The sequence below is a fragment of the Balaenoptera physalus genome, assembly GCF_965194825.1.
Source record: "Balaenoptera physalus genome assembly, chromosome: 21".
In the NCBI taxonomy this organism is placed as follows: domain Eukaryota; kingdom Metazoa; phylum Chordata; class Mammalia; order Artiodactyla; family Balaenopteridae; genus Balaenoptera; species Balaenoptera physalus.
This window is the reverse complement of record NC_138902.1, coordinates 44,832,816-44,858,384: the sequence shown is the minus strand read 5'-3', so window position 1 is coordinate 44,858,384 and position 25,569 is coordinate 44,832,816. Positions and strand designations below refer to the sequence as shown.

General features: G+C 38.7%; 1 protein-coding gene and 1 long non-coding RNA gene across 9 annotated transcripts in view; one reads left to right on the top strand and one right to left on the bottom strand.

Annotated features, from left to right (window-relative positions):
* TENM3 (teneurin transmembrane protein 3) overlaps nt 1–25,569 on the bottom strand; it is a 2,405,282-nt gene that overhangs the window by 45,707 nt on the left and 2,334,006 nt on the right. For 6 of the 8 annotated variants that reach the window (XM_082444070.1, XM_082444075.1, XM_082444071.1 and 3 more), the window contains 7 exons: nt 19,116–19,332; nt 17,987–18,106; nt 17,153–17,414; nt 13,171–13,438; nt 11,693–11,836; nt 7,410–7,659; nt 6,680–6,700 (listed from right to left, as the gene is read on the bottom strand). In XM_082444070.1, coding sequence (XP_082300196.1) covers nt 6,680–6,700; nt 7,410–7,659; nt 11,693–11,836; nt 13,171–13,438; nt 17,153–17,414; nt 17,987–18,106; nt 19,116–19,332 — 1,282 coding nt within the window. The remainder of the gene's footprint in view (nt 1–6,679; nt 6,701–7,409; nt 7,660–11,692; nt 11,837–13,170; nt 13,439–17,152; nt 17,415–17,986; nt 18,107–19,115; nt 19,333–25,569) is intronic. The other 2 variants (XM_082444074.1, XM_082444073.1) reach the window with 1 other exon arrangement.
* LOC309651415 overlaps nt 1–25,569 on the top strand; it is a 375,253-nt gene that overhangs the window by 216,131 nt on the left and 133,553 nt on the right. The gene's annotated exons all lie outside the window — the stretch shown is intronic.

Below are 25,569 nucleotides of genomic sequence, written 5' to 3'. Positions count from 1 at the left end.
ATGACATTGGAGAGATTCTTTAGTCTTTCCTATCTCCCTGATTACATACTAATTATCGTACAGTTGGTTGTAAATATACATACATACATTTCATTTTCTTGCCAGTTGTATATCTATGAGCATGACCTTTGGACCAGATTGCCTAGGTCTGAACATTAGCTTTATCACTAACTATGCGACCCTGAGCAAGATATCTAACTTATCTTTGCCTCAGATTCCTTATCTGTAAAGGTGATAATAATGCGAATTTCATAGGATGCTGAGAGGCTTACATGAACTAGTACAAGTACAGTCCTTAGAACAGTGCCTGCCACACAGTATGTGCTCAGGAAGCACTAGCTGGGCTTCCTGGTGGCGCAGTGGTTGAGAATCTGCCTGCCAATGCAGGGGACACGGGTTCAAGCCCTGGTCCGGGAAGATCCCACATGCCGCAGAGCAGCTAAGCCCGTGCGCCACAACTACTGAGCCTGCGCTCTAGAGCCCGCGAGCCACAACTACTGAGCCCGTGTGCTGCAACTACTGAAGCCCACGCACCTAGAGCCCGTGCTCCGCAGCAAGAGAAGCCACCGCAATGAGAAGCCCGCGCACCACAAGGAAGAGTAGCCCCTGCTCGTTGCAACTAGAGGAAGCCCACGCGCAGCAACGAAGACCCAACGCAGCCAAAAATAAATAAATAAATTTATAAATAAATAATAAATTTAAAAAATTTTAAAATGCTTAAAAAAAAATAAGCGTTAGCTATTCTTAATATTGGCTTGTATCCTGTCTCCTCTTACATTGCTATGTCTTTTTGCCTTGTAACTCTAGCCAGTGTAGAAGTGTAATAATTATTGTTAACTAAACTATAACTTGACTTCTGAAAATGTAAACAAGGAAAAAAATTCTCTAAATTTGGATAGGTTCAAATTTGTTTCCTTAGTCCTGCTGTTATACTATAACATGGAAACTATTAAAACGACGCAGATCCTTCTTAAAACATCCAGTTTGAATTGTTTCTAGAGCAATGATGATAAAGGTAAATGAAGAATGCATAATTTTCCATGATATCCCTCATTCTGAGGAAAAACAACAGATTTCTGAGATGGCTGCTTGAGTAGCAGTGGCACTCGCTTTAGCTATAGGGCATGAGTTTTCTTGGTCCAAAAATAATGGACATTCGAGTCATAAGCTTTGCCTTTATTGGCATAACTTTTATTCCAGTGTGACAGTAATAAGAGAAGGTCCAAAGTGGTGCTTTATATTTGCCATTTCCTGTCCTGAAGCACTCCTTCCTTGAAGACACAGAAATTTCTAAATCAAGCACTATATGCCAGTGGCTGTAAAGATGTCCACCAAGTGAAGGCCCTAATTTTGCATAGAACTCTGTTGTCCAGAAGAACAAATGTGCAGGAGCACGTGGCCCTGGAGAAGAGAATCTGCCTCTGGAGATACTCCCCACAGAATAGCAGGAAACGAGAGCTACATCCATTCCCCACAGGGCAGCCTGCTGTGGCAATCTAGAGCTGCTTCTTGGGTCCCAGCCTTCCCTAAGTGAAAGAAGGGATCTGCACTGAAACACTAAAAGAAACGACAAGTGAGTTTGGAAATTTTCTGTTGACAGGCTGGTGGCAAGAAGCTCCGAGCCACGTGTGCGACGCGTCTGGGATTCAAGGACACCTGATTTAAGCACAGAGCTTTCTGACAGCGGTGCTGGTTCTTGCCCTTCTGACTTCCTGAAAAGCCAAAGCCCTGGAGAGGCTGGGATGGTGGTACAAACGGGTGATGAGCTTTTAGATCAGAAATACATCTGTGAACATGGGAGCCTATGATGACTGCAAACGGTCAGCCGCTGGCAGCTGGGGTGCAGGAAACTGGGGGAAATCTCTACTCAGCAGAAGAAGTACAATAGCCTTCTTGTGTGACTGACTGAGAGTTTCATTTCAGAAAGGTTTATGATAACATTGAGATTGTGACTAATAGCAGCAAAATCAAAGAAACTGAGATCAAGTGAAGAAACTTTACTATACTGCGCCTTGATTCTTAACTCACCCTGAACTGCCTAGATCATCACCACCACCAAGACGTTTTCTCTACATCTTACTCAGTTAGATACAGACCCAGTGGTAAATGCAGACTAGATTTGCTCATTTATTTTGTCATAATTCAACCTTCTTAGACTTGAGAAATATTTGCAAAGGATAAGCTATAGAATAGATATCATTAGCACTTTTAATCTTTTTAGCTGGAAACTGTGCCACAGCCCTTGGAACACACAGTGTTTGAAGGAGCATAAATTACATTTATGTATAAAATTAAACTGTGATTTTCTGGCTAATGAAAGACTGTTTATATTATTGCAAGCAGGGTTTCAGGATGTGATATTTTTGTGCCTGCTTAATTTTTAAATATTAAGTCAATGAGAAGTGCTAAATCAAATTTTTATAGTTTTGTGCCTAAACTTTAACCTGTTCAATTTCACAGACCTGTGATTGACCCTTTCTTTGATCTTTTAATTGGTAATATAAAATTCACAAGGTTTATTTTTAGACCTCCATGCTTAAATGTCCCTTGGCTGGTATTAGTTAATTAATTTAGTTTCCTTTATTTTGGAATTTTAAAGCATTGGAACAGGAGTGAGCTACAATTTACTACCTACAAAAAGGGTTTGTTAGCAAACTAACACTATAAACATTCTAAGGGGAAATGTTTAGCATATATACAAGAAACTTATTTTCTAAGCATTTCAGAAGCTCCCATTTATGTAAAACATTTAATATGTTGGGTAGTATTTACAACTATTCATTAAAGTATAGCTAGAGACTTTGATACAATATCCTGACAAGTACTTAATAAATTTGGTATGACAGAATACTTTGAATTTTAAAATATTAAGACTATTGTTTTTATATTTATTTTACTACTCAATATTTTTATTCATTCTTTTCCCCCGTTAGTCCAATTAACAAGACAGCTGATCGGGCATGAAACATACGAAGAGGAGCGAAGCAAGCATTTTTCCACTTAATCACTGACAACTGATTTCTCTGTTCATTTTTACAGATTTAGACGTATTTTCCTTTTTCTTCCTATCGCCTACTCCTAAGCCTTTCACGACGTTTATGCCAGGAAAGTGGGGATGAGGAGAAAGCCAGGTGGATCCTATCATCTGGTAAAAGGAAGGCAACACAGGTAGGTAAATAGGAAGAAGCACCTGAAAAGAATTTTAATTTTTTAAGCCAAATGAAGAAGCGCCGATGAGCTGAAATATCGTCGTTTTGTTTGGGTCAATTTTGATAAATCAGTTACTAAGTGAAGGGAATCCCTATTTTTGTCAATGATTTTGTCCTCTGTTTGATGACTTGAACTCAAAAGCCTTGGTTATTTTCTGCATCTTCCTCTTTTTCATCACCCATACACAGTGTGTCCATTCTCTGCCTTCCTTTATGTTATTGGCTGATTGCCTTCATGACTTGCCAGACTATTTTAGGTACCTAGCATCTCGCGGTTTCACGTAACAGCTTTCTAACTGATCTTCAAGTCATCCTGGACACTTATACCAGATTCACCTTCCTAAAAGGCCACTTTGAGGTGCTGCTCTCTTGTTCAAGATCAGACCACGGTTCCCTACTGTCTCTGTTACGCTGTAGGACAGGAGAGTAAGTCCTTAGCGCAATCAAGGCCCTGAGTGCTCTGAGCCTAACCTGCCTTTCTACCTGTGTCTCTCATTATTACCAACATGGTAATTCTGGTATTATCAAAATTATAACTTTGAAGTGGATCGGGTGCCTCTTAGATCACGTCCCGCTCACCTCTTCTGAGCGAGTAACTTGACTTACTCTATATTCTTTCGTTACCAAGTCCAAGCTCGCTCTGCTTGCCGCATGACAGGGTCATAAAGCGGAGACGAGGTGTTGAGGCAGGGATACCACTTATTTGGAAAGCCGGCAGGCCGAGAAGATGGCAGACTACAGTCTCAAAATAACCATCTTCTTGGGCTTTGGATGCCAGTTTCTTTTATAGCACAGAGACGGGGAGATGAGGAAGTAAAGTAAAAAGGCCACGAGTTTTGGAAATATCCCCTGGAACGGCCAGCCTCGGGGAGGGCATGTGTTAATGTCTTCTTTCTTGCAGCCATTCACAGGTGGACAGGGTCCGGATGCTTCCCTGAACAAAGGCACTTTGGTTTAACCTTCAGGCAGAGGGCAGGGTTCCCTGAGGCAGGCCATTCTGCACAGACAGGATCCTTTTAGTGAACAAAAGCAGCGGGAAGCAAGGGTTAAAGTAAAAGAAACAGATCCAGCGTGGAGTCAGGCCGGGCTCTTCCCTGTTTCGCTGTCTTCCTGACTGCCCTCCTTTCTCCCGGTTGTTCTGTGTACGCAGACTTCATCTCAGAGCCGTGTCGAACATCAACCTTCCAGGAAACCTCCCACCCACGCTCCTGTCTCCCAGTGATCTCTTCCTGCACAGAGTTACTCTCGCGGTACAGGCCACGGATGTGAGTAAGTGTCAAGGAATGACACTGACGATGTGATTTAGTCCATTACACGCACATCTTGCTTCCCCTACTAGACTGGGCGTTCTGAGAGCACGGACTTTGTCTCACGCTACAATTTGTCCGAGAGGTTCTGAAAGCACGGACTTTGTCTCACGCTACAATTTGTCCGAGAGGTTCTGAGAGCACGGACTTTGTCTCACGCTACAATTTGTCCGAGAGCCTAGCACGGGGTAAGTGACCAGTTAACGCTGACTTAATAAAGACGAATATCAAGTTAAGACACAAAGCAGTGTATCTTACACGCATGGTGCATAAAGGAAACGCAAGCACCCACATGTAGCCAGGATACTGTACAGGGGAGATAATGTACAGAGGAGAACCATGAGAGAGGCGTTACAATGAGTATCACTGCCAAACAGCATGAGTTAGTCCATAATGAGTTATTTTATAAAGTATTGTTGATAAAAAAGGTAGCTCTAACCTCATAGATCTTTTCCCAGAGAGATAATAGTTCTAGGTAATTTGTCAAATGACTGTGAAATAAATCTAGCTTTTTGCACACCCAGGGCATTAGCCCATAGAAACCTGGCCGTTTGGACAGATGAAAACTGGCTGTGTGGTATAGTGCAAAGAACACACTTTTTAGAGGCATTCAAATCTCTGCTCCCCATTTCTTAGTTACGTATCGTGGGGAAGATACGTAACCTCCTTGAGCCTCTGTCAGTTCCTGTGTAACCTGGAAGGGCCGGCATGTGGGTCTGCAGCACCGTGTACCTGCCACTGGGCCTGGCATGGAACAGGCCAGCTTGTTAAAAGGTGGCTGCTCTGATGGGCTTTCTGCATTGCCTCCAGTGTTTTTGCATTTAGTTGGTGCACACACTAGGTTGTCTTCTTTTCTCCACAGTTACTGAGAAGGCAAGGCCAGAAAAAGTTTGATATTCTGCTGTGGTTTCTAAAAGCAGAGCTTTGCAGGCTCAGAAGTCTGGAGAAATTCCGCGTTAGTTTTTGCATGCGGCTGGGCTATTAGCTGGTAGCAGAAGATCAATAGGGGAGCTTAGGAAAAGGTCTTAGGACCTGGCCTGGTCATACCGATATGCGACAGCTACACATCTTTCAGCAGAACTTTTTTTATTTCCTAGTTGTCAATCTCTACACAACAGTTTAACTGAGTCATGTGGATTTATTCATCTCAAGAACTTCACATAAATTATCACTAATTTTTCTATCTAATATCATTTTATTAGTTATTTTAATGGCCAAACTAGGTTTAGCATATCCAATATGTCTTGCTTTTTTTGGCTAGCTTTACTTGCAAACATATTTTTTCCCCTTTTTTTTTTGCTGTCCTGAGGAAAGTTTTTCAGTCAAAAGTGTCCATATATTATACAAGCTTGCCCTGTACCTTCTCAGCTAAGCATACAGAGCAAACAGAATCTGGAAAACTTTTGAGCCTATATATTTGCTTCGACTATATTCATTCTTAGCCTCGAGGAAAGTCTTTTCTTCCATAATAATGTCAGTGGAGACACTACTTCTTAAAACTCAAATCTAGTAATTCTCTCAACTTAGGAAAACATAAATGGGTTTTAAACACACAGTTTAAACTACAGCAGCAATGAATTTACCGGGAAGTCAATAAAGCTTAACCTTTAGGGCCCCTTCACTTGTATGGGTTCCTTCCAAGACCAATGAGGGCCCTGGCAGCGTATTCAGGCGATCTTATGTTTTGAAAAATTTGCCAAAGTAAACTATTGTTAGATTCTTTTTCTTAAACAGCATCCCCCAAATTGAATAAGCTTTGGGCCCAATAAAGCAGGATCTGCCCTGGCTATTGGTCAAACTCAACTCTCCGTAAACTCTCCCAGCTGTGCTTCAAATGTTCTGTTCTATACGGCTCAGAGTCAGTAACTGAAATTTACAGATTTTTTTGTTGTTGTTAAACAGAGATGTTCATTATACTAATTTTTTTGTGACAGAATTTACTTTGTTAGCCAACTTGAAAATATAAGTTATATTGCACAATAGGAGTTGCAATATGTTGTATAATAGTAGTTCATTTGAGTAGTTTTCATTCCTTAGATGTTCTGTGATACTGAGTTTCCTCTCTCATGACGAAATGTTCTTAGAAAACAATGTCAGATAGTCACATTGAAAAGTAAAAAGGACATTCAAAAATATACAATAACTTTTAAGCAAGATGCTTACCTATGTCTAAAATCTTTATTTCTTGGTGGAAGCAGACAAAAAAAGGCGGAAAAAAAAGCACAGTTAGAAAAGGTTTCTATATCATGAGTTGAATACTGAGATTTTAATTATTTTATGGAAAATTGCTAACTTAAGCAGAAATAACACTGGAAATGAATTTTGTAGGTCAAGGCGTATCAAATAATTTACAGAATAGGATGATTTTGATAATCACACTTAAACGAACAATGCAAAAACAGCAATTTTTGTTACTTTAACTATTGGCATTATGGTTGATGGGTTAACCCAACTTGAAGATCCGATATTCTAGTTGAAAGTTAGAGGCTTAGTTGGTTTACTATTACGTCCCAATACTGTAGGAAAATATTTTACGCCTTAATTTCAACCCATGTGAAACAAAAGAGTGACAACCTATATCATAAGGTTATTCTAAAGATAACTAAAGGGATTTAAAAATCATAGTTCTAGCTTATTGGAGTATAGAGAATTCACTGGAATCAGTGAGACATTTTATACACTGGGTGACTTCATACTCTTTTATGCATTTATGGCACAATATATACGTGTTGGGCTTTTCTTACCTTTAACCGAGAATTTAACTGCTTTCTAAGGAGAATTGTAAACACTGGAAAGGTATGTTTAAGTAAATGAATCAGTACATTAGGGTCAACAGTTTTTAAACAAAGGCACGTTCAGCTTTGATCAAGACCCGAGCTAGGGAGAGACATACCTCAGTTCCAAGACGCTCGTCACGTTCCCGGAAGGGAGCATCCGCCGCACGTAGTTGAAGTCCCCCACGTACAGACTGCCGTCGATCCCGCAGGCTAACGCCACCGGGGCCAAGAGCTTATTCCCGTCGGCTGGACCATTGCAGCTCGGGCACGAAATGCTGCGCCTCCGGCCGTTGCCCATGATGCTGCTGACGACAGGGGGCTGTTGGGAGATGAACTGATTTTCCCCGTTTCCCTTGTACAGTATACCTGGAAGAGGGAAAATGCGTTTTTCTTCAGAGATGAAAAGCAAACATGTTCACTCTAGAAACCACAATTCGCTGCCTTTTCGATTTGGACTGGAAACACTGCCATCTGAAGTTCTTTTGGAAAGAACTCCATCCCGTTACCTCGTGTAAGATGCTATATGGCAAGATACATAGGATACATCAAAAAATGCCGTCTGTTATGGGTTTAAAGACTGTCTGGTGGAAGAAACAAAGGACTAACAAGAAAACTTAAAAACCCCAATTCTCAACATCAGTGCTTCTCAAACTTGGCTACACATTGGAACTGGCAGGGGAGCTGTGAAAACTACCGATGCTGGGATCTCACCCTGAGGGATGCTGATTTAATTGATCTGGGTGCAGCCTTGGCACTGAGATTTTTAAAAACTCTCCAGATGCTCTTAATGTGCAACCGAGTTTGAGAACCATCTCTACACAATGTTCTTTAGGGAATTGCAGGTTTGCCTAATTGTTAAATGATGTCGAAAACATTCTATATTAATCCAACTAATAAAAATGGGCACCGTAAATATGAACTTCTTCTTTATGAGTGTATCACTTATTTTTAAAAAGTTAAATACACTTTATGGGAAACAAAGGTAGGAAATACATATCAAACCTCCAACATACTACTATACTGTTAAAGAGTATTCTTCTTGCTTATACTTCAGCCTGATATGAGAATGCATGTACATGCAACTATTCAAAATTTCAGACATTACAAAATTGGGAAGGGCAGTTTATTATTTAAAGTGAATTCTGGGACCTCCCTGGTGGCGCAGTGGTTAAGAATCCACCTGCCAATGCAGGGGACACAGGTTAGATACCTGGTCCGAGAAAATCCCACATGCCGTGGAGCAACTAAGCCCGTGCGCCACAACTACTGAGCCCATGCACCACAACTACTGAAGCCCGTGCGCCTAGAGCCCGTGATCCGCCACAAGAGAAGCCACCACAATGAGAAGCCCACGCACTGCAACGAAAAGTAGCCCCTGCTCGCCGCAACTAGAGAAAGCCCGCGCACAGCAACAAAGACCCAATGCAGCCAAAAATAAATAAATAAATAAAAATTAAAAAAAAAAAAAAGTGAATTCTGCTTTTAGACATGAAAGTGCCAATAAATTTAAGAAGACCGAATGCCAGTCTGCTCCATTTTGGTCTGCAATGAAAATCTGAGAGAAAATTCCAAATAAATATTTTCATAGTTAGAAACTGGATTTGAGTGGAGATTCTAATTTTATTCATTTACCATTTTTATACATAGATCACTGGTTCCATTTTGCTCTGATGTAACTGGATGGTCGGCTGTTATTGTGCCATACACATTCAAGATTCTTCTCAATGTGTTATTCTCTGTAAACACCTGTTGTTTATACTTTTTAACAGATATACTGTTAAAAGAATCAATCCCATGAAAGTACAAACAGGAAACTTGAGAAAGTGTTTTTTCCTCCCACTTCGGAATAATTTTAAAGTGAAGAAGAAAGCAGAATAATTATGTTCCTCTTATAGCTCAGCACATTTTAGGTGAATTCTGGGATTACTTTTTTAATGCTTTGCTATTTGGGTGATGTAATAATCATAGCCAATTTACATAAAGAAATCAGGACTGATAAAACAAGTTTATTCAAATTTAGGGAAAATCATCTAAATAAGGCTGGATCATAACAACAGATGAAAGGCATTTTGCCTTGAATATTCAAAGAATACATTAACGAGCCCTAAGATCTTTCTTTCTGTGATTACGTTATTTGACAATTACGGGACTATAATTTCCTAGAAGTGCCAGTTCTGCAGTTTTCGTCAGGACAGTCCCACAAAGTCCGCTTACTGCTCTACTGCATCTGACTTATTCCTTCATTTCTTAGAGCGATCGGTCTTTCATGATTCTCCTCTACTATGACAGAATAGAAAGATGAACATTAGAATATTTATTTCCATGTTCCGGGGTGCCTGCACAAACACCTGTCACTGTCTACATTTTTGTCTTCTCTTCTCCCTTAATATATTTCCATAGCTCATCCACCTGGTCATGACTGCAAATCACTTTGTTTACTCAATTAGACACACGTCACTTTGAAAAGCCACTACTTGTCAAACTGCTCTTGGATAAAATCTGAAATCACAGTCAGTTTACTCTGTGAATTAGGTTAGCTTGCATTTTAAAATAATATCTATTTTATAATTTATAACCATTGTTTTGGAGGACGGAATTTGGCGTGGCCCAGTTTTTACACCTGACCTGACATCTTAATAAAAATTAACTATACATTATTCTCTGGTAGACTGTATGTATTTTTATTATATATATCCATACACAGAATATCTATGCGTTTCTTAATCCTCCTGAATATGACACTGAGCGTTGAGTATCAGAGGTATGGGCTTTCCTGAAGTGCTTTGCTTGTAGTCTTCTTACTGGTTCATAATCTCTTGGGTGAAATCCTGTGGCTAACTGGCTATGAACTTTACCCTATGTTCTCATAATAACTAAAATGCATGTGGAGACGTTTTTCCTCCCATGTTGTTGGTAAAGAACTTCTGGAGGAATACAGCAGTATGTCAAACCATGTGAAATATAATTGTAGAGAATTTAATTGAGAGCCGCTACTAGCATGGCAGGCACACGGCTTTGCATGTTGAAAGACCATGGTTAGACCTCATGCGACTGGCATAACAGGCTTCAGACACTGCTGATGGCCAGACAGCCTATGAAGCATCCTCTGGGGTTGGGACGCCCCACTTTTCCAAAGCAGGTGCCGTACGTGGCACCAGTTATCGGCTCTGCTCCCAGCCTTCTGAGGTGCAAAGTGAACTAAACCTGATGTCCAGGACACAGCCGGAAAGGAAGGAGAGCTTAGCACCGCTATGAACTAGAAAAGGTGTGAAGGGTTTTTCTGTTTTGTCTTTTTCTTACTACTGATTCGCTCAGCACGATTCTCTTCTGGAGGTGAGGCACCAGCATTTTCAAGCACTGGCTCGGAAACTGTTTTAGAGTTAGCACGTTTGGAAAGTTTAAAATGTATCCTCTCCAACTCCAACACAGTTTGTTTTTTTTTTTTTTTTTTTTTTACAAAAAGAATCAATATCAAAGCAACATTAGTCTGAAAAAGTGGCCATTAATCATAGTTAAATATTTAGTTGTATTGCATGCTCAATTCAACATTCTGAACCTCAGAAACCTCTGCTAAGACAAAAGCAAGATTATTTTGACAAGACTGTGAAATCTTCTCTGGCTGTTCGTAAGAGAAGAGCAGAGAGTTACTAGCATGGTATGGTTCAGGATAGGGGGTGAGAGCAAGTTACCTTAGGATTCTGTCTTTCTAGCAAAGCACCTATACATTATCTGAGATGTAGCCAGCATGTGGGTAAAATGTTAGAAACACAGCGAAGACAACAGCATTTGTTTAATGTAAATAATATTCTTTGTGAGATGAAGCTGGTCACATTTTGCAAGTAATTTCTCTCCTTTGGTTTCTGAGATCTGACATGTTTTTTCAGAGCATATTTACTTACAAGATCTACAACACATAATTCTCTTGATTCTTGCTTTTTTTTCTAGATTAGTCGCAAAGTCAAATGACAGTACATGTAACCCAATTTGAGTGGGAGAAGTTTTTTCCCTCAAATACAGTCTAAGAAGAACTGAAAAATAATCTAGATACCGAGAACAGACTAATTATTTAAGGATTAAGATCTATTAGAAACATTTTGGTAAAGTCACTTGGTATTTTATTTTTTCTTTACTTAAAAAAAATCCCCCTCCCTTCATTTTTCGTAAACCTCCCCAAAGCACTTTGGATCAACTCACTGACTTCCTGGGAAAACTATGTTGGTGATGAGCTTGTGAACATTGTGAAGTGTATTATGTAGTCCCCACTTCAGGCTTTTATAGTCTTTGAAAATACACTTTTTTCCCCCTACTAATCCTGACCCTACAGCATGCATGGGATAAAATGTTGCTGCAATTTAATCAATTTGAAGGTGAGTAATATTATCTGGGAACAAGATCTTACCATTCTGAACGTCCAACACATGATGTTTATTTAATGTCCAACCGCCCATGTTGGAAGCATCTAATTCGTAGCCTTGCAATATGGCAGTCCTTTTCTCCCACAAAGTCAGGTCCAAACACGACTCATATTCATATCCAACCGACACTAGAATCAAAACAAATGACAGTTCATCTTCCCAACCACAGGCAGAAATGGAATTTATTTTATTATTTTGATAAAACCGCTTTTTTCACTGATGTGCTCTGAGACTGTATTTCCACTTATTTGTGAGCAGAGTCTATTTTTATATGAGAAGATTTGATCATATAAAAGGTGTTTTTCTAAAAAATTATCTCCAAATATTATTTTTGTACTGACTTAATAGAAAACTAGTGTTTTTTCCCACACCACTTTTTCACAAGGGGTTCACAGCACAAAATGAAGTTCAGATCAGGCAACTGGGTAAATCATTAGATCCGATAAATCAGCCCCAAATGCTGATCAGATGATGACAACTAAAAATAACGTTTGCTATCTGAATAATTAGGGATGTTTAGTTTCCAAGAGTATTAAGTTATGGAAAATATTTATAATAAGTAAGGTTCAATATAGCAAAAAAGATAGCCAGGTTATGACACCATATTCATATGTTATCAGGAATGAACAATAAAACTAGCAGTAAATTAATATGAACAAATTACAAATGGAAAACTTCAGAGTTCACAATGAAACATGGGTTTTAAAATTTAGAACAAAGTGAAGGGAGAAGTGGCAGTTATCTGACTGATTTGAACTAATTCCAGTCCAAATTATATACTAATTTCAGAATAAAATGTCTACTATATTTTCAGGTAACAGCTAATAGAACAAAACACGTTTTCCTTTAGTTTCTGACGTTCTGAGCCTGAGCTTGGAGCTACGCTATGCGTACCTCAACAGGTCAAACTTTGATTGCATTGTCCAGTCATGCAGTGAAACTAGTCTGATGTTTTAAGAATATCATTCCACTGAATTGACTATTTCTTCCAGTCAGAAGAGCTGAAATAATTTTTGGACACAAATGTTGTCTGATGTCATGTTAAAATATCATTATGAGTTGAAACTACACTAGCTATTAGATACTGAAAATATTTAAAAAAAGGATAAGGAAAGCTAATGAAATAAAATTATAAAGGAAAGAAAGAAATGAAAAAAGGAAGGGACACAATAAGGAAAAAAACATGAAAAAAAGGATATGGCAGCCTGAAATCTCATTCAGAACATTCTTCTAAGATATAATTTCAGCCAGAAAAATGGATACTTTCTCCTTTTCATCATATGGAATACATTCCTTTTCCCCATGGTAGATCTAAACCAACCAGCTTATAACTTTCCTAGGCAACCTTACTGCCTTCCTCTCTGCTTATCCATGGATTTTCACGCGTCACAATGCATTTTATGTTAGCTCTGACTTCAAGACAATGTTTTCGGTTCAGAATATATATTTACATGGGACTTACCAACAGCTTCAGATAGACCATAGACCTTTTGATTATAAGCATCTGTTTTATCCCATATAAAAGTATAGGCCAAGTTCGGTGAGGCAGGAAACCACTTTTGAAAGAGTCTTCCTACTACAGCTACCATCAGATGAACCTTCATTAAATTAAACGGGATAACGGACTGGGTCATGGTGATCTTAAGTACTGACTTATATCCGGCAGCTCTGGAACTCAGGTAGGAAAGTTTCAAATCTGTTCCTGGAATTGTGGTTTCTTCATGGAGTACCTAGGGTTGAAGAAAGCAGAAGCTTCAAACGGTGATCATGTACGACTATTAGGTAAAATGCATTTAAAAGAACGGAGCAGAGCAACTAAAATAAGACCCTAAAGAGTCACTATTCATAAATACGCATTTGAGATGTTATCTTATTCAATAATTAAAAATAACTCCTCTGCCAGCCCAATTTTTCTTCTCCTAAAAGCTTCTTGTCATTTATTCTGAGTTAATCACAGCTCAGGTGCTACTCCTCATACAGGAAATACTGTGACTGCTCCATCAGGCTGACATGCAGTGACTCGTTAGTTTATAGTCACTGTGGATTCTCACTCACCCATCTTTCACGCCTACGGCCCTGAAGAATTAGAGCAGACATTTGTAAGATGGTTAGCTCAGCACAGGGATGTGGTCCAGGCCAAAGATCTGGCCCACGCCAGCTGGCTCATTTAGGGATTAAACCTACGCCTAAAGGTAGGAATGATAGCAAAACAGACCAATTCATTTGGGTTAAATTGTAGCAAATTCCATATTCATGTTGGAAGGTAATAGCACATACTCATAATTAGTTAAACACTGAGCTTCGACTCACCACTGATTTTTGATATGATGGTACATGAACTAATATTTTCAAGTTGCATAAATTTTCCCCCAGAGAACAACTAATGTGTTGTCGAATGCACGCGAAAGACATTCCATATATACTTTTTGAATTGAAACGAGTGTAAAAAGTTAATATAATTACCTGCATAAGAATCACCTCCTTTACAAATTTAAAAAATCATATTCTTAACCCCACAATGTACGCATCGCTGTGACTTGATCAACGAATGCCAACAAATTTATCCTGACATATGCAAAATATATTATGCCAAAACATTATTTAAATATTTTGAAAAATTTATGTTACATTGTATATAAAATCTATCCAAACAATTCAGATTCTACTTACTAGTGACGCTCCTATTAGTTTGGTTAATAATAATAGCTCTTCCTAGGCTTACGACATCTATTGTAAAGTGCAAGACTATCTGTGTTTAAGAACCTACCCCAGGGCTTCCCTGGTGGCGCAGTGGTTGAGAATCTGCCTGCCAATGCAGGGGACACGGGTTCGAGCCCTGGTCTGGGAAGATCCCACATGCCGTGGAGCAACTAGGCCCGTGAGCCACAACTACTGAGCCTGCGCGTCTGGAGCCTGTGCTCTGCAACAAGAGAGGCCGCGATAGTGAGAGGCCCGCGCACCGCGATGAAGAGTGGCCCCCGCTTGCCACAACTAGAGAAAGCCCTCGCTCAGCAACGAAGACCCAGCACAGCCAAAAATATAAATAAATAAATAAATAAATAAGAACCTACCCCAGGAACTCACCACTTTCTCTACTAGGAATTAAATAGCATTCTCAAAGGTTGCCTCATACTGCTCCATGAATATTCATTATTCAGACTTAAAGGACAACTTTTTCGCTTAGAAAAACCTTAGAATAGTGATTCGGTGTTCAGTAGTGTTTCTCCCCCTTCCAGTTCCTCTCACATGAAACGGTTAGGAATGATGTACATCTGTCATACAATTTTTTTTAAATTAATTTATTTTATTTATTTATTTTTGGCTGCGTTGGGTCTTCGTTGCTGTGAGCGGGCTTTCTCTAGTTGTGGTGAGCGGGGGCTGCTCTTCGTTGCGGTGGGTGGGCTTCTCATTGCAGTGGCTTCTCTTGTTGCGGAGCACGGGCTCTAGGCATGCGGGCTTCAGTAGTTGTGGCACGCAGGCTCAGTAGTTGTGGCTCGTGGGCTCTAGAGCGCAGGCTCAGTAGTTGTGGCTCACGGACCCAGTTGCTCCGTGGCATGTGAGATCTTCCCAGACCAGGGCTCGAACCCGTGTCCCCTACATTGGCAGGTGGACTCCCAACCACTGCACCACCAGGGAAGCCCTGTCATACAAATTTTAATAACTTAAGTAGAACCCATGCTACTGAGGGTATAGCTGTCACTTTCAATATAAACAATCACGCAGTTGGAAGCAGCACAAAAGAAGGAGCTAAATAAACTTCCATTCGGCTGTGAGTCAGTGTTGGCATGAAGAGGGATGTGATGCAATCTAGCAGATGAAGAAGGCATTGCTATGCTGTAATAGACACATCAATTTATTACAGCTGGCATTTTCCTTACCAACCATGCTGACTGAATTCAGACACAGACTGTCTTAGGCAAAATAGTTTATGAAGATACAGAAACTTTCTAGAGGTCTATTAGACTCAGGGAAACCCTTACATTTAAGATTGACAGTACTTTTGTAGGACTGCAAGGTACAGGGTGAATCGTCTGAACAGAACTTACTGTTCTATATCATTGGGGTGAAATACCAGTGGGTTAGTTTGAAAAATAGATTTTGTGACTCTTGAATGGCCCTGAAAGTATAAGTGATTGAAACCTCAGGCATATAATTTACTTCCTCTTAATTTATTTCCAAAATAATTTCACATAAATTTGATAGGTTTTCCATAGGTAAGGCAGTCTTTCATGAATATATATTTCTGTGGTCTTCTAGGAGTTACTTCTCTATTTCAAAATATCGTGTGTTATTCCTAATTTTAATAACTGATGACTGTCTTTGTCATTGTTAGCCTATTTCCCTGGAACAAATATCTGCAATTTAGTTCATTAAAACGTGTTTCTCCCAGGTAATTTAATTTGATCATATTTTTTGCATTAGTGGGAAAAGTAAATCCAGCCTGAGTGGAAAAACCAACCATTAAGCCGATTTTTGCCAGCTGCATGATCTGTAAGCTCCACCCTTGACTTGGTTAAACACGCGGAAACTACGTCCTCCCAGTTCTACCTTCCAAATCTGTCTAATCCATTCCCTCTTCTTCATTTCCACAACCATTATGATTGGTGGGCCCTCTGCCTCGGGGTGCTGGATCTGTATGGAAGTACAGTGAATACTATTCTGTCTCCTTCTGTTATTTTATGCATTTTGTCACTTGAGTTAGCATTAGAGAAATGCTGAAAAATCTACATTGGCCCCCTGGTTCAAGGTATCCATTGTATGGTATTTCTGGGCCATTCATAATCTGGCCCCAGTCTTTCCCCTTGAGTGTCCTGCACCTTTAAATTGCTCACCAGTTTTTATACAACAGCCTTTGTTGTTACCACCATGCTGTTGCTCACACATTTTCTTCTATCTGGAATATCCTTTCCCCCCGCCTTTGAAGACCAGTCTCTTCAGTGATGCTTTCCTTGGCTTCCTTAGGAACTGACCTCTCTTTTGAACTTCCATAGTTCTTCATTCAAATCTTTATCACATGTAGAATGGCTTACAATAATCATTAAGCAGCAAAATATTGAGAGTAATGACCATGTACAGTAGCACTTGGTACAATGCCAGTTAGGAGGTCAGGTACAGGCACTAAAACCTTTTTCCAATGAATGAATACATGAGCAAAGACATTATCAGCTGTTGAGCTTAAGCTGTTTTCCCATTTGGCTACAATTAATACACAGATACAGATATAGCTTGAGGAAGAAGTATTTTTAGTAGATCTTTAAGGAATAACTAGATATCCTACTATAGAAATAGCTATTCTTGTACATAAACACACCACATTCTATATGTCATTCTATAGAATTATTTAGGATAGCACTGGAATTCTGTAATCCTGTAAAAACATTCTTTGGAAACTCCATGATCTGAAAATGGTTTATTTAAAAGCAACGCATGCTAGAATATTCTACCTGTGTCTCGGGAATAATGGGACTGTCTTCAGGAGACGATCTAAAAAAGGTGGATAAAGGTGACGACACAATGATAGGATTCGGCCTCACGAAGCCACTTAGATCACAGCTGGGAATGTCATTCTCCTCTTTCTTCATGACTAGGGTATCCATCACATAAAAGACATTCCACGGAATCCACACAGTATGATACTGAGTGAGGAACGGGGATCGTTCAAATACCAAAGTTAGAGAAGCCCCGCCATTCGCCACCAAGTCAAACCTAAGAAAAAACAAGACATGCTTAGTGAATTATCTGGATCTCATATAACTCCAGACACTCACCTTCTCAGATCAATATGCTTTATAAAGAAAAACTTCTTCTCCCAACGTTTATATGAAATAGTTTCAAATCTACAGGAATATTAAAAGAATTATACAATGACCATCCATACGCCCTTAACTTATATTTACTAATTTATTAACATTTTTCCAAATTTGCTTTATCTATCTACCTATCTACTCCTTTTCCAGAACCATCTGAGCTTAAGTTGTAGATATTACAAAATCTCACTTTCAAGTATTTCAACATGAATCTTCTAAGATGAAGAACATTTTCCTATAAAACCACAACACTATTATTATGCCTTAGGAAATGAAATCAACTTTTAAAGACCTATATGAGTATATAACTTTACATTTCTGCCACCATGTACTGTCACAGATTTCTGGAGTCTAAAAGTTGTTGCATTTCCATATTAGAAGGGACAATAAAACCTGCTGGGTGATACAAGCATACCTAGTTTTTATACTTAAAATACTTCAAACAGAGACAGGGTGTTGGGATTAACTTACATTCCATCCTGGCGGGTAATAGTATATCCATATTCTGGGTAATGGAAAAACGAGACATTCACTCCAATAAGTGGCGTTCCATCAGCAGTTAGTACTTGGCCTCTGATGACGGATGCAAGGCTGTGGGAAAAGTAGAAGAACTAGAATGAACATTTGTCTTTTCAGGCCAACATTATCATGATGTAGAGATAATTCAATCTAAGGATAAAATAACACTATCGCATGCACTTGTATTCACAGAAACCAGACTTGAAATACTCCCAAGACAATGTTCCTTCTAATTCATTGTAATCCACATTCTCGAAATGTATGGTGTTTACCCTGGGTTTTAATTCATTGCAATCTGGATTTTGGAGAGTTATCAAGACCAATAATTTAGAGATGAATTTTTAAAATTATAAGCTGCGCTTTTTTCATGTCATATACCTGGTGCTTGCATGAAGGAAAGTATACTTTCCAATTAATTCCAAGGCAATTGGGAAATCTACAGGGACCAAAAAGTACAAGATTTAAGGGGGCAATAAGGAACATTTGTGAAACAACTTTTAATCAACTACTGGGTCTAATTGCATTAATGCTATTAAACTGCTGCAGAACCAGGAGTTCTGGTGTAAATCATCTTCTTTTGCTCAGTGAGACACAAGACACCTGCTTTCACTTACTGGTTTATTTTCCGGTCATTACTGCTCTGCAAAGCACCAGTCCAACAGCTTATGCAATCTTACTGCCATGCCGTTAGCAGTTCCGTTACATTATTTCATAATTTATCTTATTTAGTGAGCTCAGCTTAAAAAAAAGTGCACTTCTGTTTTGCCTTTTGGGGTCTTTTCATTGCTTCTTTTGAAACATTTCCAACTGTGCTAACAAAAATCAACTAGTTAAATGAAGATTTATTGACTCCTTAATGGGAATGTCCTGTTATGTTTCAGGTACTGAAATTGACAAAGTATGGGAACTATGTCAAAAATGCTTGAAATGCGAAGTTTGGTGAAGGATGTGCCGAAGGAGGAGAAACTGCCTTTTAAAGAAAGCACTTTCCTCAAACTCACGGTCATCAGCATTTCATATAAAGGGCTTCTCACTGATGATAATATCACTACAAGTCTATGTAAGGAAAAGCTGCATTAACCTCTTATTGAAAGGACTGTCTCCGGGTATGACGTGGGTGCTATCAGATCCTATGAGAAAACTGATCCGGTCATAGAAGGGTTTGGCAGCTTGCTGAGGTGGTGACTGTGCGCTCTGGCTAACGACATCCTGGGGATCAGGCAACCCGCGACAGTAGGGCTGGTTCTGGCAGGAGCTCTGTGAACAGCAGTCAGGGTCCACGCAGTCAATGAGCCCATCTGTGGATAGAAATGTAAACCAGTAAGAGAACTCCTCTTCTTCTGCCGTGACGTAGAGTACATTTTGTTTGTTGACTGCCTTTTTTCACATCAAATGATTCGCTCCCCCTATCTGATAGTAATTTCTAGGAGGCATACATTTTGAAACCAAATGAAATACAATACCCTGCAGTTGCTTTCATAGACAGGAAATGTTTGGATTGGAGATGGCTGAAAAAAAATCATATAATATTGATTCTGAGTAAAAAATTTAAAAATGACTGTTTTAGAACAATCTATCACATGCAGACCTCGTTTTATTGCTCTTCACAGATATTCAGTTCTTTACAAATCGGAGGTCTGCGGCGACCCTGTGTGGAGCAAGTCTATCGGCACCATTTTCCCAGCAGCATTTGCTCACTTCGTGTCTCTATTACATTTTTGTATTTCTCGCGATACTCCACTTTTGCATTATTATTATATTTGTATGGTGACCTGTGATCACAACGGTGGACTTAATTGATAAATACTGTGTGTGTTCAGACTGCTCCACTAACCGGCTGTTCCCCCATCTAAAATTTGGGAAAAGGTCAGAACATGAAAGTCCGTGAAATACATATACAGAGTAACATATAATGAATGAGATTAGCCAACCACCTTTCAAGGAAATCATTTTCACAAGGATGGTAAAGTGTGTTCCATATAAAATTAAGGCATTTCTCATATTTTAAACAGGAACTTGAGCTCTTAATACACGTCCTTTAAAATGCAGATGTTAATAAAAATGTGGCTAATGTAAATAAGCCATAATATTGGAAATGATAAGAAACCTATCACTAAAAATTGACCTACACTGTTGGTGACATATAAGAGTAATGGATAGAATCTTCCAGAGCATTCTCCAGGAATATCAGAAGGAAACTACATTCAATGGCCTGTGTAAGAATTTTGTTTGAAACATTTGAACCATCCCATTAGCAGATAAGAGTCAGGTTATGATGGTTGATGACATTATCCTTTAAGGTCATTTTTCAGTGACCAGTTGATACGTGAATTTTGATCTGCTTGGCAATTTCATTTCTCAGTATAGATTAATAAAAACATTAGTTTCCGAAGACTTTAATTACCTTTGGGAGAACAGACAAAAAATCATTATAAAATCTTCACACCTAAGTTTTAGGTCTTGGTGTGACCCTATTATGGCAAACTCAGCTGAAAATATCTAGTTGACCTATATATTTTATTTACACAAGTGTTTTGAAATAACTTTTATTTTTTAAAAAACCACACTAGTCATTTTTTTCTTTTTGCTTTAGGCTACTCTTATTAATAGAACATAAGCTTGCCCATTCATTATCTGACAGCAAACTGAGACAAAAGAAAACAGACTAAATTGAATTATATTGCCCAGTCTAGAATTAGGTCAACAACACAGATAAGGTAAGAAACAGGAGATGAGGGGCCTGGCTCCCTCCTGAAGAATGTTGTCAACACTTGTGGTTTCTCCTAACACTCATTTCCCCTTCTTTGTGCAACAGCTCTGAACTTTCATTTGGGTAACCAGTTCTCCCCAACTCTCAGTCTATGTGCACATTTCCCTTTGTGCTTGGTTCAGAAATGTACATGTGACCTAACTTGTCAAACCAGATTGAATTTCAGGAACTATCCAAAAAGCAATCCTGCCCCATCAGCTCCCATCCCCCCAGGCTTGGAGCTGTAAGGCTGTGAGGCCGGGGTTGCTGCACCCCTCTTGCTGCCACTACAGCAGAAGCCGTCTGGGAACGGAGCCATCCCAGAAGAGGCAAAGTCAAGAGCTGGAGACCTAAGACAACAGGTCATAGTGACATCTTTGGGGCTTTTGCAATAAGCTGAACCTGACCTCCTGGGCTTTTCATTTCTAGAAGCCAAAGCATTGCCTTCTTCCTTAAGCCTGTTTGGGATGGCCTTTCTGTCACTTGAAACTGAAAGAGATGTAGTTTATCCAGAGACATTAACTAAAAATCTCACTATTTCCCTTATAGTTGAAAAAAAAGGCTTAATACGTAAATATTGGAATTAAATGTATGGTGTTGGACTCTTTTTACATTACTATTTTAACTTTTTGACACCATAATTTGACATGAAAATGTATGAGTCAGAATTTCTGATAAGCAGATCTTATTACATAGTTTCTTCATTATAGCTACATTTTCATGTAGATGTCTGTTATATTTCTAAAAATGGGTTGTTAATTACTTGAAACTGTATATTTATTCTTTGACAAAAATTTAAAATCATGTTTAAAAAGGTCAAATGAAACAGCTTTGAAATTTCATAGAAATTTATCAAAATATTGCTTTCTTAGCCAAAAGGCCACAAAGATGAAAAATGTCTAAATATTCCTCAATATTTCTAGTGGAAGAAAGATGAAACTATGATAGAGGCTTATTTTTTGAGAGGATATGTTATAATAATGCAATATATTGCATTTTTCTCCATCTGTCTCAAAGAAATAGCAGCACAGTTATGAAGACTCAGATTTTTAAAATCGTAGATGGTTGACCTATTGCCCCTAAATCATTTTTAGCTTCAAAAAAACAATTAAAAAAAACCCTTTCAGTAACAATTCATGATCATATGTTGAGACTTCATGAGGAATCTTTAATCTGTTTTATGATCTATCTAAGAGCTCTGACTCCATGGATTTAGAATGGGGTGTGCATACGCTCGGGAGAGTAATTCCACACAAATACTTTATATTCTTACAGGTTTTTCCCTTACGTTCGTTTTTTAGCATAAGTAGAAACTACTTAATAGTGAAAGTACTTCCAAACATTATATTTTATCTCCATTAGTCTGGTAAATTAAGGGTTAAATCCCCTCTCCCCCACTTTGTCCCCCATAATATCCCCACAGTGTCTTCCTTTAGGCACTATATATGCTACAGTTGGCCAAAGAGGAATGCTCACATTTCGTCATTCATCTTTGTTAGTTCATAAAAAGCAAACGTGCATCTGGCATGTAGTCTGCAGGTCATAAAACTGCATGAGATTGACACCTTCTGAACTAATCAGCTGGGAATGCATTTTTACAAGCCTCTCTGCTAACATCAATCAGAGAAAGAATCTCATTTTCAGCAGCCGAGATGCAGGGACACAAGGTCTGTTATCTTTCTGCAGAGTTTATCACTAACTTGCCCAAGCAAGTGACGGATGGTTATGAATCTGGCTTCCTATAACTCGAGAAAACATTTTTCATTCTTTGTCTACACTCACGTGGCTAGGGCTATCTAGTACAACTAAGCTGATAACCCACTTGCCCAAACGTATACGGTAGTAAAAGTGACTTTGTGGAAGAGCTTCTCAAAATCATCAACGTTCCATTTTAGTCTCAGGAATATTAGGTCAGCTTAAATTGAGATTGGTGTGGAAGCCATAGCTAATAGAATTCATCGTAAAAAAATCTAAAGAAAATCAGAACTGTTCAAAACCCACTGAATAACAACTCCAATGCTCAGTTAAGCGTCCCTCTTTCTCCCGGTTAGGCTTTGCAATGTAAGTGGTACTGTGATGTAGACAATCTAGAGTATGCTTCCTTCCACTTAATCCTCAATGGTATTGCTCTGTTATCATTTCAAAACATGTTCTCATCTTTCTTAACCCTTTCATTGGTTTGTAACAGTGGCTGGCAGACTTATTTCGTAAATTAAGGGCCAGATAAAAAATACTTCAGACTTTGTGGACCATACAGTCCCTGCTACAAGTACTTAACTCTGCCTTTAGAGCTCTAAAGCAGCCAGAGACAATATGTAAATGAGTGGGTGTGACTGTGTCTCAATAAAACTTTATTTACAAAAACAAGCTTTGGCCCAGGGGTAATAGTTTGCCAACCTCTAGTCTTGCTTTAAAGTTTCTACCCTGCTGCCCTATTTCCTTATAGTCTTTAAATCATTCTTGATTTTTTTTCTGGCAAGCTTAATGCCTATTTTGCTAGATCATTAAAATGTCTGACTCCATCTTTTCCTAGTTTACCCTCTCTGCTGGCTTTGATCTGCTTCTTTTAAGCAGCTATGGATATTTTAACTTGTTTTTTAAAACCTTGACATACTGACTGGATACAAAGTCATGAATTTCCTTTGAATGAATTTTCATTTTTACTCAAAAGATAATTAATTAATGCCCACTGCCCTTCCCCACAGTATTTGGAAGGACCCCCCCCCCACCGCCTTCAAGTTGGAGGTAGAGGTAGAAATTCTCATGCAGTATTTTATCTGTGGATTTTAGAATTTTCAAAGTGTATGCGTATACCTTTTGTTGTTCTTTTAAGTCACCATTCTGTACCATGCATGACATTCATTTGTTTATTACTGAATTGGGATCATGTTTGGTTTTCTGTATCTTCTTGGTTTGTCTACAGCAGAGCTTTCTTGGTGGCTTTATTCTCTCTAGGTTCACAACATTTCAAGGCTAATGACTCCAGGCTGATCATTCTCCTGAACTCCAAATCCACAACCGGTCTTCTAGATATTTCCACTTGGATACTACACGGGCATCGAAAACTTAACACGTCTAAAACACAACAAATATGATCTTCTCTGAACACTCGCTTCCTCTGCATTTCCTATTTCAAGGAATGGTTCCACCATCCACTCACCCAGTTTCTCAAAGCAGAAACCTGAATGTCAACCTTGATTCTTCTTCTCCCTTTTTCTCTGCACCTAATCAATGACCAGATCCTCCTTTTCTCCACCGCAAACATCTCCTGAATCAATCTATTTCTTTCCATTTCACTGAAACAATCGTTTAGACCACCATGGTCACTTCTTGACAAGATCTCAACAAGGGCTTGGTTTCCCAGGCGCCAGTCTTGTCCTAGCTATTCATTCTTAACACTTAAATCTGAGTAATCTTGGTAGAAATCAAATGTGGTTATTTCACTTCTCCAGCTAAAATACTTCCTTTAATTGGTCCCTGCTGCTTTCTGAATAGTTAGAACTCCTTAACATAGCTTACAAGACCTTTGTGATTATTATTTCCTCTGCCGGGAGACTTCTCACCTGCTCTCTTATCCCCCTCCCCAATTCCTTTAGCAATCAGCTCAGACAATGGTCTCACGAAGTTCCTTGAGGGCTAATCTAGTTCACTGTTGTAGCACCAGAATCTAGGACATATACTTCTTGGCACCAAGTACTCATACAATAATTTTGCTGAATGAAGTGAAGAATCAATTCAGTTCCTAGAGATTATGAGATCTAAACAGGTCAAAATGATGTCTTAAAAGCACAGCAGAGACAGGTGCTGATTTCCTTTCATCACCTTTTTCCTGCCCTCAGACGCTATGCTAATCCTTGAATTCCGTTTCTTTTTTTACTCTAATAGGTATCTTTACATGTTCTTGATGAATTGGACATTAAGCAATCCATACAATTACAAAAAGTATTAGAGAACTTATAGGAAATAGTACACATAAGTACAACTTATGTATGTACTTATAAAGTCCCACAACCCAGACAGAATTCATGAAGGAAAAGTTAAACCTTATAAACATTTCCCTTATAAAAGTTTATCGTTTGAAAATTTCTGCATGATGAAAGACACCATAAACAAAGTTAAAAGATAATGAAAACTTGGGATAAAATATCTGCAACACACCTCACAAAGAACCGATAAGAAAAATATACAAAGAACTCCTAAAAATTAAAAAGAAAAAGTCAAGTAACTCAATAGAAAAAATGGTCAAGAGAAATAAATAAGCAATTAGCAAAAGAAGAAATGCAAACAATCAAGGCACATATATAAAGATCATCAATCTAACTAGTAATTGGGGAAATGCAAATTAAAACAATAAAAATGGAGTCATTTCCACCCAGCAGACAAAATTCATATTTTTCATTGTGTTGGACAATTTTGCTTATGTACAATGATTATGTACAGATTATGAACATGGGGAAAATAAACACTATCCTACCGATGGAGTGTACAGTGGTGAAACTTACTTGCAAGGCAATTTGGCAGTAGCTACCAGAATTAAAAATTAAAATACCCCGTGACCCAGCAATTTCATTTCTAAAAAATCTGTCCCAAAGAAATATTTGTACATTTACACAAAGATTTATATGCAGATACAGACACACAGATTCACTACAGATTTGTCTTTATACTAAGAGCAAAAAAAAAAGAGAAACAACTAAACAATTATTAATTAGTAGTGGTAAAATTCATTAGGACAACCGTGTTTCTATTATAAAGTAGGAGATAGGCCTATATGTACTGACATGAA